Source organism: Mya arenaria, chromosome 4, assembly GCF_026914265.1.
Source record: "Mya arenaria isolate MELC-2E11 chromosome 4, ASM2691426v1".
In the NCBI taxonomy this organism is placed as follows: Eukaryota; Metazoa; Mollusca; class Bivalvia; order Myida; family Myidae; genus Mya; species Mya arenaria.
Window position 1 is genome coordinate 20,213,381 of NC_069125.1, and position 20,197 is coordinate 20,233,577.

The window sequence follows — 20,197 nt, forward strand, 5'->3', positions numbered from 1 at the left end:
TTTAGGATGATATGTAACAGCATTGTGTGGTGGTCCTGAACAACTGTGTGAAGTATTAAGTTCATTCAATGAAGGGTGTTGGAGTTATATTGAAAATGCCAACTGTGCCCTAGCTAAAACCTCATTCTCGTTCACCAGAGTGATGATACTATATATATATGCGTACCACAAATTTATCATTATCAAACCTCTGATGAATAAGAATGTAAAATTAACGTTAACCAGACGCATGGGTGAGTCGTATAGCCTCCTTATTCTTCGAATAGTCGAGCTAAAAACCTTCCAACCATAACTAAGTTTAGTCAGAATTATGGGCATAATATCTTGGGCAATTTCGATAACAGCCATATCGCTATAATCAAAAGAGAGTTATCGCCCTCTAAATATAGAAATTACATAAAAGTTGTCTTGTCCGATCAATAACTTGAGAAGCCTTTGTCCAATATTCACTGAATTTAGAGCAGAATACCTCGTATGTGTTCGATAAACACCCAAATCGCCTCAGCCACTCGAGAGTTATGACCCTTGAATTGGCAATTAAACACTGTATATTCCTATTTACAGTGTCCGCTCCCTAAATTTGGCTGATGTACAACAAGTCATCACTAAACTTGGTGTCTAAAAAGGACGGGCGTCAGTTGGCGTACCCCTGCAAGTGTATTCACTATCACACGTGTAGATAACCCACCAGGTGCACAGGCCGAATTTGTCTCAAATGATGTCTGAAAGTCATTTTTTCATAACCTGCAAAACCCGCTCATGTGGTTGCATCTATAGAAATATTTTCGTTTGGTTTTGCGAAATAAGTGTCAAGTGTTGTATACATATCATTGTAAAATAATTTAGTAAAACGTGACTGTCCATGCAGATTGCTTTCGTTGTGTTACTTATAGAGAACAGAGATCACTTACCTAGCCTAAACGGATGTTGGGTATGTCAGAAGCACTGTTCCATTTTGTAACACTACTGTAGATAATTATATATTTGTGACAGAATCTTGTCCGTAACTAAGTGTTGTCTTCTGTCACAGACCCGGAGTCGGTGCATTTTATAATGCACCAGTCAATTGCAATGCACCAGTCAATTTGTAACCACGGCTTCCCCAGATCCGGAGGTATACCGGGGATAGCCGGGGAAATGGGCCGTGTTTTTATCTTCCAGGTGGCCCCGCAGTGCCGGGTGAATGCGGTGGTTTTGTCTTCGCGCAAAACATAGCGGGGCCCTTGGGTACGTGGGCATTTGGCGGGGATTTTACCATTAGTTCGTCCCCGCAGGACGGGGATTTTACCCGGGGTTGGCTGGACCGAAAGTCAAAGTCCCCGCTATTCCCCGGACCTTGGGCGGGGGGGGGGGCGTGGTTACAATTGATTGGTGCATAACCACGGCCCCCAGGTCCGGGGAATAGCGGGGACTTTGACTTTCGATCCAGCCAAGCCCGGGTAAGACCCCCACCATGCAGGGACGATTTGCTGGTAAAATCCCCGCCAAATGCCCCCGCACCCAAGGGACCCTAGGTAAGGCCCAATCCCCGCTGTTTTTGGCGCGGAGGCAAAACCAGCGCATTCACCCGGCACTACGGGGCCACCTGGAAAGTAAAAACACCTCCCGGCTTACCCCGGTATACCCCCGGACGTGGGGGGGGGGGGGTTACAATTGACTGGTGCATAAATATAATGAATTTTAATTTTATTTCGTAGGTCTTGATTGCATCTTAAATTGTAAGATTAACACAAAATTTTCTGAAAAGTCGATAGGTAAAGATCGACAAAAAATTAAATTATTTCAGATACTACAATCATTGAACGTTTGATATGCGCTAAATATTGCATCAATATTTTCAAAACACCGCTTGTCACTCAATACCAGTTAGTCGATTAAACGTACTGTACACAGCGTATTTCGAAAACCAATCAAGACTACCACAACTGTCACAGGGAAAGGTTGACAAGCGGCATAGTAACACTTTTCACAGATAAGAGGCTACAATTCATGGTTGATATGAGAGCGGATCATTGTGTGTTCGGTTCATAAATATTAATTCGTCATGCCTGGCAAGACTTCTCCAAAACGAGACGCTCTGACCGAGATTAAATCAAAACAGAATGGAGTAAAGGCTAGGCAAGGGAGTGGAAAAGTAGGTCTCATTTTGTTTGTGTTTACATTTAAACAAACTATTTAAAATAGAAATCATAGCGTCACAAATGACTAAGTTCTCAATGTAATTCAAGTACTAGATTTTTTTCAAACTAGAAACAAATAAGCTTACTGTAGGTAAGTATTGCAGTGCATTTAGTAGTTCCTGTTTTAATTGATATGGTTGGCAATGTTGCATACCAGCCTTTCAGGTAGTTGGTGTATTGAGGAATGTTAAGTATGTGAATGTATTTCTTACTGTAAAAATGTGTAGGTGTGACAATTATTGTACTTGTTATAAATAGTCCACTTAAAGGGCGATCAACGTGTCTTGATGATTTTACAACAAGGCAGACTCGAAACAGGTACTGTATACATAAAAATGTGAAAATAATAAAAACAAGCATCCATGAAGGTTTATGATTGTACCCGGTAGTTTAGTAAATAACTTGAGGGTGTGGTACATGTAGGTAAGAAATTAGCTTAAACATAACTTAACTGGTATTGTAATTTAACATTTCAGGCTGCAATCATCCAAGGTTAAACAATTTTAGGTATTGTATAAATGAGTTGAATCAAACATTTTATAGGACACTGAAAACAGCATGAAAGGCCGGAGAAAAAGTTATATCATTATTTGGCAAGAATTGTTAATGATTCTAAATCAGTAGTTTAAATGACATTGAATGATTATAAATATAACACACTTACTTTTTCTATGGCTTTGTGATGTTGTGATATATATGTGTTGTAAGCATGTTCAGCCTGCCATATGTATCAACGAAACTCTCTGCTTACTTGCTGTTTAGAAAGCTTTTTAGTGCATAATTGAGCCAGCAGCTTAGCCGGTATGCAACCTGACAGGGTATAATGTATGCAACCTGAGGGGGTATAATGTATGACTGTTTGCTGTATGCAACCTGAGGGGGTATTATGTATGACTGTCGGTTTTATGCAACCTGAGGGGGTATAATGTATGACTGTTTGGTGTATGCAACCTGAGGGGGTATAATGTATGACTGTTTGTTGTATGCAACCTGAGGGGGTACTATGTATGACTGTTTGGTGTATGCAACCTGAGGGGGTATTATGTATGACTGTTTGTTGTATGCAACCTGAGGGGGTATAATGTATGACTGTTTGCTGTATGCAACCTGGGGGGATACTATGTATGACTGTTTACAACCTGAGGGGGGTATAATGTATGACTGTTTGGTGTATGCAACATGAGGGGGTATTATGTATGACTGTTTGTTGTATGCAACCTGAGGGGGTACTATGTATGACTGTTTGGTGTATGCAACCTGAGGGGGTATAATGTATGACTGTTTGTTGTATGCAACCTGAGGGGGTACTATGTATGACTGTCTGGTGTATGCAACCTGAGGGGGTATTATGTATGACTGTTTGTTGTATGCAACCTGAGAGGGTATTATGTATGACTGTTTGTTGTATGCAACCTGAGGGGGAAATATGTATGACTGTTTGGTGTATGCAACCTGAGAGGGGTATAATGTATGATTGTTTGCTGTATGCAACCTGGGGGGATACTATGTATGACTGTTTACAACCTGAGGGGGTATAATGTATGACTGTTTGGTGTATGCAACCTGAGGGGGTATTATGTATGACTGTTTGCTGTATGCAACCAGAGGGGGTATCATGTATGACTGTTTGCTGTATGCAACCTGAGGGGTATTATGTATGACTATTTGCTGTATGCAACCTGAGGGGGGTATCATGTATAACTGTTTGCTGTATGCAACCTGAGGGGGTATCATGTAAGACTGATTGTTGTATGCAACATGAGTGGGTATTACAGTACACTCCACGCGGAACTACCAATTTCCTCGGTGACTCGGAGGCGTTTTTAATTTATCGCGGATTTCCGCCGAGTACGCAACCTTTTTCCTCGCTAATTTTCGCCGAGTTGCACCGAGTTAATCGTTTTCTATGGAGGGTTTTATTGCCGGTAGCGCCGGTGATCGAATCGATTTATTGATCTAATCGCGGAACTCCGCGTGTTGTGAATAGCTACTACAGAACATTGCTTCTGTTAAAACAGTATTGAATAATTAGAGAATTAATTTTTCAAAGTACAGTAAGTTTCTTTTTAAAAACAATTATCGAAAATTTCCATATCAATTTTCATCAGCATCGTCTAACAACTGTTGTTTTTCACATTATGTAATTGAAAGATATACCATAGCGTGCGTTTGTTATTGTCATCTTTCTCTTACTATATTAAGGTGTTGAGAACTTAAATTAGATTGGAGTAATGAAGGTGTTGAGAACTTTGTAAGTGTGAATATTTTTCGGTCTTTTTTTCCTAATTTGCATTTTACCTGACTTATTAATTTATCCGTACTTATCAATGGTTCTAAACTTATTTATAACGCATATAGGTGTAAATCCTTCATCAAGTTAATTAAAATCCCATTAAACACCATTTTATACATGCATTGAAATGAATAACACATTCTATCGGCTTTAGATCAGTCACTCTGTGTGACGTCACATAACTCACAGTTTTACCCACGAGGATCTCATGGAGAGCATGTATATTGTTATGCAGGATTAATGTGTCTGAGTGGTGTTTTCGAATGTAACTGGAGTATTGCATTTCCAACTTTAATTCATCACATTAATTAGTTACCTATATCATTGAATGTGTTGACTTTTATTGATGATTCAATAAGTATAACTGTACATAATTGCTTCATACAGTCTATAAGTGTGGTATAAGTTTTAAAGTTTATTGGCAGATTGTTTTACAAAAATGTCATGTCTTTGTTTTCTTAATCCCTAGATTGCCCTTGTTGTTAATTTAATCCTCCAATAAATATTTCACACTTTCTCTTTCTACATGCAATACATCGTTTAAGATGGGTATTTACAAATTAACTTGTCACAGTGGTGTACTATACGGTTAGGTAATCTAGCTAGGATAAAAGATGAAAATCAATAATCTTCGTCTGTGAAACTTGGTAAGTGTGAAAGTTACGATTGATGTCCTTTGGGTGTCCGAAAATTAGGTACGCGAAATAAATTATTTTTATAAACAATTACGGGTGTAGCAAAAATTATCAAATAAATTAAACAAAATTAGATACAGTGGGAGATTCTTATCGGTTTTCCTCCGAGTTTCGCGGTGTTTTTACCTCCGAGTAACGCGGCGATTGTAATTATACGGTCCACTGATCAGCCTCGGTGGGTGAACGAGTAAAAACGCCGAGGAAAGAGGATTATGATCAATTGGATGTCGTGTCCGCGATGACCAAAATCCGCCGAGGAAAACGGAAAGTGGTAGTTCCGCGTGGAGTGTACTGTATGTATGACTGTTTACTGTATGCAACCTGAGGGTGAGTATAATGTATGACTTTTTGCTGTATGCAACTTGAGGGGGGTATAATGTATGACTGTTTGCTGTATGCAACTTGAGAGGAATATTATGTATGACTGTTTGTTTTATGCAACCTGAGGGTGTATTATGTATGACTGTTTGGTGTATGCAACCTGAGGGGGATATAATGTATGACTGTTTGCTGTTTTTAACCTGAGGGGGTATTATGTATGACTGTCGGTTTTATGCAACCTGAGGGGGTATAATGTATGACTGTCTTTGCTGTATGCAACCTGAGGGGGTATAATGTATGACTGTTTGCTGTGTGCAACCTGAGGGGGTATAATGTATGACTGTGTTTGCTGTATGCAACCTGAGGGGGTATTATGCATGACTGTTTGTTGTTTGCATGTTTGAGACTCTTATTTGTTATTGAAAGTAAAGTTAGATACAATTTAGATATATTTTAAATGAACAAAAATGTGATTATAAACCTACCTTATAAACATGTACTAGTATATTATTTTAGTCCTTAATTACATAAAAACATGAACTCTGTGTTTTGAATAGCTGATTGTGTTGACATTTTCCTTTCTAAATATAAAACATTTTATACAAAATGGAGGTTACATGTATATGACTGAATTTTTTAAATGTTTCTGCCATTTTATGAGTAACATGTGAATTAAGCAGAATGTTGCATTTTGTTTTGAAATTGTCTGTCAATTTTCAGCAGTCCAGAGAGACAGACCAGAAAGGTCCATATGTTATAGAGGTACAAGGTCTGTTTATGGAAGAGACCAGTCAACGTTACCATGTTAACAAGATGGGCAACTTAATGAGTCAAGAGGTGGACTTGAGGGATAATGAGGGACAGGGTGACCCACTTACAGAGGCAAAGACGGCACAAACAAAACATAAAAATGATAGAGACGAGGACGGAGAAATCCAAGATGTCGGAAATGGTGCTACTAATGATGTACAAGAACAGAGTGGGTCAGGAAAGGTTGATACGTTTGTTGAAGTTGATATAGGCGATGGGAATGTAGAAAACAATAACAGGGGCAAGAGGAAAAGTGAAAAGGATGAGGTTGAGATAAAACCTGATGGTTCATATGAGCTTGATCATCGCAAAGATGACACTATTGAGGTCCTTGATGCTGGTAAAGACGATGTTGATGCAGCCAGTACTTATTCCCTCTTTATGGCACAGAAGGATTTCAGATACTATTTCCAACACCCATACAGTCGCCTAATAATTGCCTACCTTGTTGTTTTTTGTAATTTTTTCATCTACGCTGAGGACCCTGTTGCCCACAGTCGTAAAGAGTGCTATATTCCAATGATTGGAAATGATGTTGCCTTCATTCTCACCCGATACCCGCCCAACGCCTGGAGTCTTCTAAAGGTTGTCTTCTGGCTCATTGGTCTCGTCATTGGCCTATTCGTGGGGAAGCTGCTAATACATGGTCGCTTATTTAGTAAGTATCTCAGTAATATGCCGGTACAGGAACTGTCTATACTATGTACACACTTGTCTATAGTTAAAGTAATATCTTGATGGATGATAATTATATGCTATTGTTGAACTCTTAATATTCAATTAAAAAGCTAGTTGTAGCTCCCAAAGGTTCTCGCCAGTTATACAGTATAATGTCAAATTGTTCTGGTTGGTGAATGCCTTGATTATTTATTTGTTGTAGATTTTAATTTTTAGACTTTGTAACTGTCATGTCAAGAATCTCATATATATATATATATATATATATATATATATATATATATATATATATATATATATAAAATATTGATTCCATTTCTACAAAGAGGACAATAAGAAACTATGACAAACTTGTTGACAATGGTACTGTATGTTTAATTTTTTCAAATTGGTTTATTTATTATTTTTATGTAAATACAAATACTGTGATTTATAATTTTGTACAATGAGATGATAAACAATAATCGTGTAACTTTAAATAGGTGAACTTATGCTTATACATACGGAAACAACGAATCTCTCGAGAAATCTGTCAGGAAAACATTGATTTTCTAAAATTAATTCACCATGTGTTGATTTATATCAATAATTCATCCAATGATTTGAAGTATAACATTATTCACACAATCAGTTCTGGAATGAACATTCTTATTGCATATTACTGTTTACTTACTGGTTCTTGTGGTTAGATTTTTTTCACTCATGTGAAATTTTTCACATACAAATATATTCATTGTGCTGTTTTGGAAACTTTTGAGGATTCAGTGAAAACCCTGTTGATACAACCCAGTTTGTCAATTCCATTTCATTAAGGGATATTTTAGACTTTACTTGGCAATTTTTGCTTGTTACCACTACAAGATGCTGCTTTGATACTTGGCTGGCATTACCATGAATAGGCTATAAGACATTTATTGCATTGCTGCAAACAAACAGTCCCAATGAATAATTAATGCTGATGTTTAGAATATTGCCTGTTTGGGAAAGTGAAGCCACATGGAAACACTTAACCGCTTATTGTCTAATTTGGTGATAATGCCTTTCACACTAGTTGTAATAAATAGAGGTTGTTGGTTGCCAGTCATGTGTTATAAATCATTGGAGTTTATTGCCATACTCTGTTAACATACTGAAAGCTAAAGCATTCCTTATAATGAAAATATACTTAGGAATGTAGATAATTGACCACTAAATAAATTATTTTGATTATTTAGTGAATTTACCAATTTGCACACAAAATAATACTGATTTCTAGCGTTTCACGATCCCAACAACATGTATGTATGTAAACAGAGCAAACTGGTGTTTCTCTCTTCTAGTGCACCTGCATGATTTCTTTCATTTAGGATCATTGCCTTCTTGGATATTAGCTGACCTTCGATCAATATTAAAGGCACCTAAATGGTCAGGAATGAAATCAGTATCTCACTCAGATACATGTATTTAAAGTTTTGTTTCTAAAAGAGAACAAGTGAATAGTTTTGTTGCCGCAATAAGATACGGCAGACCAAAGCCAACAGACATTTTTTGTGTTTTAATCATGATATTGTCCTGTTTTATCTTGGCAAAATCCAGATTTTTTCGTTGTCAGCATTAAGCTTGAGGAAGTTAGGCAAGTTCTACATGATCAGATTTTGATTTTTGTTCAAAAATCCGCATTCAACGCAACACAAAGTAAACATATTTGGAACTACATTCCCCCTTTTTTATTTTGCTCGTATAAACACCTGAAAAGGAAATATGGGAGACCATACTCACTGTTTACGTCCATTTTCAACTCATTGGCTATACAATGGAAGATGTGATGTAGCATTTTCAACAAAATATTGTGGTTTTAATGATTGCCAGCCATGTTATGAAAAGTATAATATTGTTCACATGAAATTGCTATACAGTTATACTATGACATACTAGTGTTGCAAGTCCCGTCACTTTGGCTATAACCTTTGTTGAGTTATGTCCCTTAACTGAGATAAAGAAAATGCCAACTGGAGCATACATATACCTACTGTGCTATATTATAATGTTCTATACTCTTTTGTATGTTCTACACCATTATATTTCAATTTGTCAAGTCTTGGGCATTAGGAAACCATGTGCATTTTTCATGCAATGCATGTAGTGTGTATGTTACAAGCAAATCTCTTGTCAATAATCTTTTGCAAACAATGGTTGGCTACTAGTCGTGTTAGTGACATGTTTATTACTCTATAATTCAACCCATGCTGTGGACCTTTCATCTCAGTATTGATTGGTGAAAAAATGGTGTCAGGGTGAGCTCCTCCCATTGCCCACCGTCTGTCGTCTGTCCGTTGTCCACCCATTGTCTGCCAACAATTGCTTCATACCACATCTCCTTCTAAACAGTCTGGCTAATTTAAATGAAACTTCACTGGGATGTTCCTTGAATGGTGCACTTAATATGTAAAAGATCTTCTTTAAAAACCATGATATTTGGTGTGTGTCCTCTACCAAGTTTGTTCAAATTATGCCTCTGGGGTCAAAACTAGCCCTGCTCCCGGGGTCACAAGTTTCTTACATTCCTACTTATATAGGGAAAATTTTCTTGTCTGAAACTGCTAGGCCCAAACCTTTGATATTTGAATGTAGCATCATAAATTATAGTAGTCCTCTATCAAGTTTGTTCAAATTGTGCCCCTGGGGTCAAAACTGGCCTGCCCTGGGGATCATTAGTTTTCTATATACTTACATGTATATAGGGAAGTCTTTGTAAATCTTCTTGTCTGAAACCGCTAGGCCCAGACCCTGGATAATTTGAAGGTAGCATCATCCTCTTTCAATTTTGTTCCAATCATGCCCCTTGGGTCAAAACTAGCCAAAAAAACAAAGGTTTAAATCTTTCACTCAGATGAGCGATATAGGGCCATCATGATCCTCTTGTTTCCTTTCAACATTGCCGAGGAACTGTTTAAAATTGCACAATATCAAATGTGTCTTTTTGAAGAAGTCAAAATGAATGATTTGCATTTGTGATCAGTTATCAGACAAAAAGTCAATTTATATTCTACATTTTAAGATATCACGCATGTTGAATAAATTGCATTTGCTTATATCTTTGTCATCTCCCACATTTATTTTGGTCAAAAGAGCTGAGAGAGAATAATTACAAACCACTTGATCCCTTGTTTGACATCAATTTCTGGTTTGCATATCTTGGAAGGCGTACAGACTTTGCGGATATTGATGGTTTGTGAGAGGCATTCCCAGAGTAATTAATGACAGAACCAGTCCCTGTCTTGTAGGAAGTACAGTGATCAGAAATCTAATCACTGTTCTATTATTACATAAAGTTTTCATATTGATCTGTAACCCACTAGCACATTTTGTGGACTGTTTATTAATGAAATTCTGGCTGGCTGTAATGGTTCATTATCAAATAAGTAATGGCTATTCAATTGTGATTCTGAGGTGTCCCTGCTTTAGCAAAATGTACAACCTCTGCTGAAACATTGTGTTGTTTATAAGAGTTATTATAGAATGGGCATCAATGTGGTTAGCCTTGTGACAGACTAGCTGCACCTTATACACAATGAAAAACTATAATCGTCATCAATGTTCATAATTTGCAGTGACAACATATACTACTGTTTCCTCATGACAATGAAAAAAGTCCACAAATAAGACATTTTTTTTGCTGTGCTGTAGATAGAAAAACACCTCAGCTCAAACTTTAGAATAAAAACAACAACATTGCCCGGAAACCAATTTAATTTTGTAAGCAAAATGATGAAAAAATTGACAACAACGACGATTGTGTTATCTAATCAAAAGCTGCTGACACATGGTATTTCATGAAAGCTTAAATGCATTAAAGGTGGTATTTCTTTTTTACACCTTTCAATTTCAGACAAGATATTTCGTCTGAAGATGTTCAGTGATGACCAGGGTTCGTGGATGGTCATGTTCCTCATCTCGCTTATCAGCATCTTTATCATGTCCCTCTTCTACAACCTCTTCCTAATGATCGGAGGGGACAACACACTTGATTACCGCATCTCAGACTTGATGGGAATCTCCAATGATTTCTTCATGAAGGTTGCAGCTTGTGGTACATGGTGTGGAGATTTCTTCACTGCATGGATGGTATATGTTTAGATTAAACTGATTATGTCTCAACTAAGAGGAATAGATAGATACTGATATTATACGCCCATTTTTCTAGGGATAAGATGAATTATGGTTTTACTGGAGACGGACAAGCGGCGTTTACTGAGTTGTCCAGCTCAAAATTGAGAGACTTTGGTCCATCTTCAAGTTTTGACAAAATGTATATGTTTATGGCCAGAATTTTTCAGCCCAGTTCAATAACCAGCCATGTTGCTCCAGTTATTTCAGAGTTATTGACATGAGTGGCTTTCATTACACAGTCTTGATGTTGTCCATGCTGCCCTGAAAATCATCACCAAAATTAAAGAGTCACTTCAGAGTTATGGCCCTTGAATTGAATGACTTACACTAAAATTGTTGTCTTCCCTAACTCTAGGAGCTGTTGTCCAATTTATCAGCAAACTTGGACAATAAATTCAATATGTGTGTATGATTGATAATGTGAAATTGTGCACAACAGAAGATTTAGATTTGGTCAAATTGTAGAGTTATCTCTAATTTTGATTTGTTAAAAAAAGTTTGTCAAAACCATTACTCCATAAGTACTGAAAGTAATTGAATGAAACGTTGAAACTTCAGTTAGCAATGTGCACAGGAGTTTAGCTCTAAAGCACTTTCTTGCAAAATTATCTTCCTTTGCACTTGATCTTCTTCAGACTGAATTTGTCAGAAGCATATCCTCAGAAACTAGAAGAAGAAACTTGGAATATTGATAATATGACAATGTAAGGATGTGCTAGAGTTCTAATTCTTGCTTACCGGACGTGTGTTTCCGGTCATGTAACCTGTGCTGGAATAACCCGACTTACATTCCCCATGTAAAATAAGTCAGGCGCAACAAGGCACCACTTCTTATTTCTTTTATTGTATTGTATGAATTTAGCTCTCCACATATGTCTTATTCTATTCTGATCTAATGCTCTTTTAACTGTTCTTTATACTGTTCTTAAACAGATGCGCTTCAAGATTGTAGAAAGAAAAGATTGACATTACCATATAAAAGACAATTATTATTTCTTAGAAAACATGAGTTTATGACCAGAACTGTCTGTTGCATTTTGTTATGGATGTGACCAGATTGCCGGCTGACTGTGGGAGTTCAGAATATAATCAACATTATTGGAGAAAAGAAAAGACGCTAAAGGCTGGAAGAAAATGTGATTTCTTAATAAGAGTGTAGAGTAAGCTGCAGGCAGTCTTTTCTTAAAAACAATCTATGAATTGATTTAGAAAGTGCCTAAATCCAGAAGATGGAAAAATGTTGAATCAATCACACAGTCTGGTGAATAACTATGCCGCCAATGCTGTAAACTGTCAGGAATAACGTCTGTATAGTTTCTCATGTCTCTTTACTTCAGCCTTTATTTTCGTTCTAATTTGCTGTCATGCCATTTGGGAATTTTAAAAATGTGTCTGAAAATTTTTAAGAGCTGTTTATGGAAAACATGGTCAATGTGGGTTTTGTACAAAAAAGGTTCAAATTAATGAAACTATTTTATTACTGGAAAAAATGTGGGATTTTCTGTATCATTCTGTGTTATTAAATCTCCTTTGTAGAATATGTTCCACTGACCATCCCCAGTAGAATATGAACCAATGACAATCCCCAATTGAATATGTCTCACTGACCATCCCCAATATAATATGAACCACTGATCATCCCCAGTATAATATGAACCACTGATCATCCCCAGTATAATATGAACCACTGAACATTCCCAGTAGAATATGTCTCACTGACCACCCCCAGAACAATATGAACCACTAAACATTCCCAGTAGAATATGTCTCAGTGACCACCCCCAGTACAATATGGACCACTGACCATCCCCAGTTGGATATGTCTCACTGACCACCCCCAGTACAATATGAACCACTGACAATCCCCAGTTGAATATGTCTCACTGACCATCCCCAGTACAATATGTCCCACTGACCATCCCCAGTTGAATATGTCTCACTGACCACCCCCAGTACAATATGAACCACTGACCATCCCCAGTACAATATGTCTCACTGACCATCCCTAGTTGAATATGTCTCACTGACCACCCCCAGTTGAATATGTCTCACTGACCACCCCCAGTTGAATATGTCTCACTGACCATCCCCAGTTGAATATGTCTCACTGACCATCCCCAGTTGAATATGAACCACTAAACATTCCCAGTACAATATGAAACACTGAACTTCCCAAGTAGAATGTGTCTCACTGACCACCCTCAGTTGAATATGTCTCACTGACCACCCCCAGTTGAATATGTCTCACTGACCATCCCCAGTACAATATGTCTCACTGACCATCCCCAGTACAATATGTCCCACTGACCATCCCCAGTTGAATATGTCTCACTGCCCACCCCCAGTACAATATGAACCACTGACCATCCCCAGTACAATATGAACCACTAAACATCCCAAGTACAATATGAACCACTGAACTTCCCAAGTAGAATGTGTTCGACTGACCATCCTTAGTAGAATATGTTCCACTGACCATCCCCAGTAGAATGTGTCCCACTGACCATCCCTTGTAGAATATGTTCCACTGACCATCCCCAGTAGAATGTGTCCATCTGACCATCCCAAGGAGAATATGTCCCACTGACCATCACCAGTACAATATGAACAACTGACCATCCCCAGTACAATATGAACAACTGACCATCCCCAGTACGATATAAACAACTGACCATCCCCAGTAGAATATGAACCACTGACCAGTCCCAGTAGAATGTGTTCCACTGACCATCCCCAGGATAATATGTTCCACTGACCATCCCCAGTACAATATGAACAACTGACCATCCCCAGTACGATATGAACAACTGACCATCCCCAGTAGAATATGAACCACAGACCATCCCAAGAAGGATATGTTCCACTGACCATTCCTAGTAGAATATGTTCCACTGACCATCCCCAGTAGAATATGAACCACTGACCATCCCAAGCAGAATATGAACAACTGACCACCCCCAGTATAATATGGACCACTGACCCTCCCCAGTTGAATATGGACCACTGACCATCCCCAGTAGAATATTAACAACTGACCATCCCCATTAGAATATGGACCACTGACCCTCCCCAGTTGAATATGGACCACTGACCATCCCCAGTAGAATATTAACAACTGACCATCCCCAGTAGAATATGGACCACTGACCCTCCCCAGTAGAAAATGTTCCACTGACCATCTCCAGTAGAATATGTCCCACTGACCATCCCAAGTAGAATATGTCCCACTGACCATCCCCAGTAGAATATGTCCCACTGACCATCCCCAGTAGAATATGGACCACTAAACATCCCCAGTAGAATATGTCCCACTGACCATCCCCAGTAGAATATGGACCACTAAACATCCCCAGTACAATATGGACCACTGACCCTCCCCAGTAGAATATGGATGACTGACCCTCCCCAGTAGAAAATGAACCACTGACCAACCCCAGTAGGAAATGTTCCACTGACCATCCCCAATACAATATGAACCACTGACCATTCCCAGTAGAATATGTTCCACTGACCATCCCCAGTAGAATATGTTCCAGTGACCATCCCCAGTAGGATATGAATCAGTGACCATCCCCAGTAGAATATGTTCCAGTGACCATCCCCAGTAGGATATGAATCAGTGACCATCCCCAGTAGAATATGTTCCACTGACCATTCCCAGTAGGATATGAACCACTGACCATCCAAAGTAGGATTTGAACCACTGACCATCCAAAATAGAATATTAACCACTGACCATCCCCAGTAGAATATGTTTCACTGACCATCCCAAGTAGAGATGAACCAGTGACCATCCCTAAGTAGAATATGTTCCACTGAATTTTTTGCAGTCATAAACCATAACAAGGCTGTTTACAACGGATTTATGGCTACATGTAGGTCACCATGGCTCCTATAAGATCAGATAATATGTTCATTTAAGTGCTTTAACTTTTCTAACCATTCATTATTATATTTTCAGGTTACAGACATCATGCTTCAAGAGAAGCTCTACCCTGGCTGGGCACGACCTGTTAGGAAGTGGTGGAGGGCCGGTTTTCACCGAATCATCCTGTTCTGGATCATTGTTGTTATAACATCCTTTATCGTCATCTTTGTCATTGCCACAGATTACATTCAGTGGGACTTGCTAAATCGAGACTTCATGCCAACTAATGAAGTCGCTCGTGCTTTCCTGGCCTCCTTTATTTTGGTCATGGATCTACTCATTGTCATGCAGGTAGGAACAAGCAGAAGTAGAGTGTTTTGATGAATATTTGATGTGCATTGTTTACCCTTGGCAATGTCATTGTAATTTTTAACAGTGTTAATCTTAATACTAGCTGAAGCCAGGAACTATTGCAGATACACTTTAGTTTTACAATGTCATAAGACATATTTATAACAAGCATATAAGTAAGGCTACAATGTATATCCCCCTTGCACTATCTAGACTGTGCCAGCAGGAGGTCCCTGGCAGTGTCTAGACTGTGCCAGCAGGAGGTCCCTGGTAGTGTCTAGACTGTCTCAGCAGGAGGTCCCTGGCAGTGTCTAGACTGTGCCAGCAGGCGGTCCCTGGCAGTGTCTAGACTGTGCCAGCAGGAGGTCCCTGGCAGTGTCTAGACTGTGCCAGCAGGAGGTCCCTGGCAGTGTCTAGACTGTGCCAGCAGGCAGTCCCTGGCAGTGTCTAGACTGTGCCAGCAGGCAGTCCCTGGCAGTGTCTAGACTGTGCCAGCAGGAGGTCCCTGGCAGTGTCTAGACTGTGCCAGCAGGAGGTCCCTGGCAGTGTCTAGACTGTGCCAGCAGGAGGTCCCTGGCAGCGTCTAGACTGTCTCAGCAGGAGGTCCCTGGCAGCGTCTAGACTGTCTCAGCAGGAGGTCCCTGGCAGCGTCTAGACTGTCTCAGCAGGAGGTCCCTGGCAGCGTCTAGACTGTCTCAGCAGGAGGTCCCTGGCAGCGTCTAGACTGTCTCAGCAGGAGGTCCCTGGCAGTGTCTAGACTGTCTCAGCAGGAGGTCCCTGGCAGTGTCTAGACTGTCTCAGCAGGAGGTCCCTGCAGTGTCTAGACTGTCTCAGCAGGAGGTCCCTGGCAGTGTCTAGACTGTCTCAGCAGGAGGTCCCTGGCAGTGTCTAGACTGTGCCAGCAGGCGGTCCCTGGCAGTGTCTAGACTGTGCCAGCAGGCGGTCCCTGGCAGTGTCTAGACTGTGCCAGCAGGAGGTCCCTGGCAGTGTCTAGACTGTGCCAGCAGGCGGTCCCTGGCAGTGTCTAGACTGTGCCAGCAGGCGGTCCCTGGCAGTGTCTAGACTGTGCCAGCAGGCGGTCCCTGGCAGTGTCTAGACTGTGCCAGCAGGAGGTCCCTGGCAGCGTCTAGACTGTGCCAGCAGGCGGTCCCTGTTAGCGTCTAGACTGTGCCAGCAGGCGGTCCCTGGCAGCGTCTAGACTGTGCCAGCAGGCGGTCACTGGGAGTGTCTAGACTGTGCCAGCAGGCGGTCCCTGGCAGTGTCTAGACTGTGCCAGCAGGAGGTCCCTGGCAGCGTCTAGACTGTGCCAGCAGGTAGTCCCTGGCAGCGTCTAGACTGTGCCAGCAGGAGGACCCTGGCAGTGTCTAGACTGTGCCAGCAGGAGGTCCCTGGCAGTGTCTAGACTGTGCCAACAGGAGGTCCCTGGCAGTGTCTAGACTGTGCCAGCAGGAGGTCCCTGGCAGTGTCTAGACTGTGCCAGCAGGAGGTCCCTGGCAGTGTCTAGACTGTGCCAGCAGGAGGTCCCTGGCAGTGTCTAGACTGTGCCAGCAGGCGGTCCCTGGCAGTGTCTAGACTGTGCCAGCAGGAGGTCCCTGGCAGTGTCTAGAATGTGCCAGCAGGAGGTCCCTGGCAGTGTCTAGAATGTGCCAGCAGGAGGTCCCTGGCAGTGTCTAGACTGTGCCAGTAGGTGTTCCCTGGCAGTGTCTAGACTGTGCCAGCAGGTGGTCCCTGGTAGTATCTAGACTGTGCCAGCAGGAGGTCCCTGGCAGTACTTAGACTGTGCCAGCAGGAGGTCCCTGGCAGTGTCTAGAATGTGCCAGCAGGAGGTCCCTGGCAGCGTCTAGACTGTGCCAGCAGGAGGTCCCTGGCAGTATCTAGACTGTGCCAGCAGGAGGTCCCTGACAGTATCTTGACTGTGCCAGCAGGCGGTCCCTGGTAGTATCTAGACTGTGCCAGCAGGAGGTTCCGGGCAGTATCTAGACTGTGCCAGCAGGAGGTTCCGGGCAGTATCTAGACTGTTCCAGCAGGAGATTCATGGTAGTTTCTGGACTGGATACATGCATTTGTATTTGTATAACCCTATAACACTTTTTGAGATATTCCAAAAGATCATCATAATATTTTGTGTTTTTCCAGGACTGGGATTTCCCCCACTTTATTAGCCCTATTGACATTAAGCTACCAGGACTGAATACAGCCCACATCCGCTTCCAGATCCCAAAGTTCCTCAAACGAGAGCACTGGAATGTCCACATCACTGGTAGGTGTGATTAAGTAAAATGCCACCATTTACTGCTGTACTGATAAACTGGACTGAGCTAGGATCTGTTTGCCTAGGTTTTCAATTAAGTTGCCTCTGTTAGAATCATGGCAAACTATTTTCTCACATTCCATATGCTTGGTTTATACTTATTTATTTTTGCTTGATTATGAAGGCAGTTGATAGCTGATATAAATAACTCAGAAACACAAACCAGTGAGAGGCCAATAGCACGTTCCCCTGGTGGGCATCTAACCCATCACTTCTAGGGTCAGAGGAGGACACCTGTACCACATGCCCTTGTGTGTCTTGTTTATTGGTAAAACACAATGAGCACTTGCGTAGACATTGAATCATTCGTGTCAATCATGAGCATCACATACATTTAAGGGTTCTCTATTCTGTTTTCAGTTCGGATTTGTAAACAATTACGAAATGCAAATGGAGAATGCAAATGTACATTAACCTGTGTATCAATCTAGTGTTTGGATATTTCAGGTAAATGGTTCAACTATGGTATTTTGTTCATTGTGATGCTGCTGGATCTCAACATGTGGAAGAACCAGATATTCTTCTCCCCGTACGACTACGGCCAATATACCAACAACGAGGGGCGAATATACACCGTACAAGATGATTACAGTCTCAACACATTTAACGAGTCACAGATAACATTCGAGTACCGAAGCACGAATATCAACCCCGAAACTAATAAAACATATGTGGAAACAGATACACATATGAATACCAAATACCTTTACACTGCTTTGGGTCTTAAATGTTTAGCATTTATACCTAGCGTTGTAGCCTTTATAGTGTTCGGAATTCTCATTTGGCAATTTGGTAGATTTAAGCCCACGGAAAATAATCCATATGCAGGCAGGCTAAAAAAGAGAATAAAGAAGAAGCGATTCTCATTTAGGTTATCTTGGAAACGCAGAGTGGAAATTAAGCGGAAAATTAAAGCGGTGCCAAAGCTTTTATATTTTAAGAGTAAAGGTGCGAGTGGGAAAAGAACAGCCGCAGAACAGGAAGTACCCACAGAAGCATTTACAGATAACAATATTGAGATCGCAGTTGAAGATAAGGATGTTGAACCATAAACGATATGGAAATATTGAACATGACTGTGTTCTGTAGTTTTGATGAAATGGAAGTGAAAATGTTTCAACTGCATGATTTTGATATGGATCAAGGGCTTAGTGCTCGACAGACATCACTCGCTAAAACATGTGAGGGAATGACTTCTGCTGCAGCTGTGACCTTGTTTTGCAACTGTTGTTAAGAACAGACGGTGTGAATTTTAAAACACCATCTTCTTCAGATATTTTAAAAAAATGTTTGAAATGTATATTCTAATTCTGAAATTATCATTGTTATTTATTATTGTATCAGGTATGTATTAATGGATCATCACTTGCAGGGCTGTATACCTGCATTATTACTTGCAGGTCTGTTTACATGTATCATTACTTGCAGGTTTGTATACATGTATCATTACTTGCAGGTCTGTATACATGTATCATTACTTGCAGGTCTGTATACCTGTATTATTACTTGCAGGTCTGTATACCTGTATTATTACTTGCAGGTCTGTATACATGTATTATTACTTGCAGGTCTGTATACCTGTATTATTACTTGCAGGTCTGTATACATGTATCATTACTTGCAGGTCTGTATACATGTATCATTACTTGCAGGTCTGTTTACATGTATCATTACTTGCAGGTCTGTATACCTGTATTATTACTTGCAGGTCTGTATACCTGTATTATTACTTGCAGGTCTGTTTACATGTATCATCACTTGCAGGTCTGTATACCTGTATTATTACTTGCAGGTCTGTATACATGTATCATTACTTGCAGGTCTGTATACATGTATCATTACTTGCAGGGCTGTATACCTGTATTATTACTTGCAGGTCTGTATACATGTATCATTACTTGCAGGTCTTTATACCTGTATTATTACTTGCAGGTCTGTATACCTGTATTATTACTTGCAGGTCTGTTTACATGTATCATTACTTGCAGGTCTGTATACATGTATCATTACTTGCACGTCTGTATACATGTATCATTACTTGCAGGTCTGTATACATGTATTATTACTTGCAGGTCTGTATACATGTATCATTACTTGTAGGTCTGTATACATGTATCATTACTTGCAGGTCTGTTTACATGTATCATCACTTGCAGGTCTGTATACCTGTATTATTACTTGCAGGGCTGTATACCTGTATTATTACTTGCAGGTCTGTATACCTGTATCATTACTTGCAGGTCTGTTTACATGTATCATCACTTGCAGGGCTGTATACATGTATCATTACTTGCAGGTCTGTTTACATGTATTATTACTTGCAGGGCTGTATACCTGTATTATTACTTGCAGGTCTGTTTACATGTATTATTACTTGCAGGTCTGTATACCTGTATTATTACTTGCAGGTCTGTATACATGTATCATTACTTGCAGGTCTGTATACATGTATCATTACTTGCAGGTCTGTATACATGTATCATTACTTGCAGGTCTGTATACATGTATTATTACTTGCAGGTCTGTATACCTGTATTATTA

The 20,197-nt window shown here is 40.2% G+C and overlaps 1 protein-coding gene across 4 annotated transcripts; it reads left to right on the forward strand.

Annotated features, from left to right (window-relative positions):
• Window positions 1-1,933: 1,933 nt before the first annotated feature.
• Window positions 1,934-19,194, forward strand: LOC128230351 (transmembrane protein 117-like). 4 transcript variants are annotated; one of them, XM_052942545.1, is made up of 7 exons: window positions 2,019-2,134; window positions 2,657-2,687; window positions 6,210-6,957; window positions 10,846-11,081; window positions 15,088-15,345; window positions 17,482-17,605; window positions 18,104-19,194. In XM_052942545.1, exons 3-7 carry the CDS (start codon window positions 6,267-6,269, stop codon window positions 18,706-18,708), a joined length of 1,914 nt encoding a protein of 637 aa, XP_052798505.1. In that variant the 5' UTR covers window positions 2,019-2,134; window positions 2,657-2,687; window positions 6,210-6,266; the 3' UTR covers window positions 18,709-19,194. The 4 variants fall into 4 exon arrangements, with proteins under 4 accessions (XP_052798504.1, XP_052798505.1, XP_052798507.1 ...); XM_052942547.1 differs by having other exon boundaries at window positions 2,021-2,134; window positions 6,213-6,957; XM_052942548.1 differs by having other exon boundaries at window positions 2,052-2,134; window positions 2,657-2,672.
• The last annotated feature ends 1,003 nt before the right edge of the window (window positions 19,195-20,197 follow it).

Bases quoted from the DNA above. Each gene is read 5' to 3' on its own strand.
- LOC128230351 (XM_052942544.1), top strand. From the start codon at position 2,045: ATGCCTGGCAAGACTTCTCCAAAACGAGACGCTCTGACCGAGATTAAA. The intron at 2,135-6,209 runs GTAGGTCTCATT...GTCAATTTTCAG, and splicing joins CTAGGCAAGGGAGTGGAAAA to CAGTCCAGAGAGACAGACCA. The intron at 17,606-18,103 runs GTAGGTGTGATT...TGGATATTTCAG, and splicing joins CTGGAATGTCCACATCACTG to GTAAATGGTTCAACTATGGT.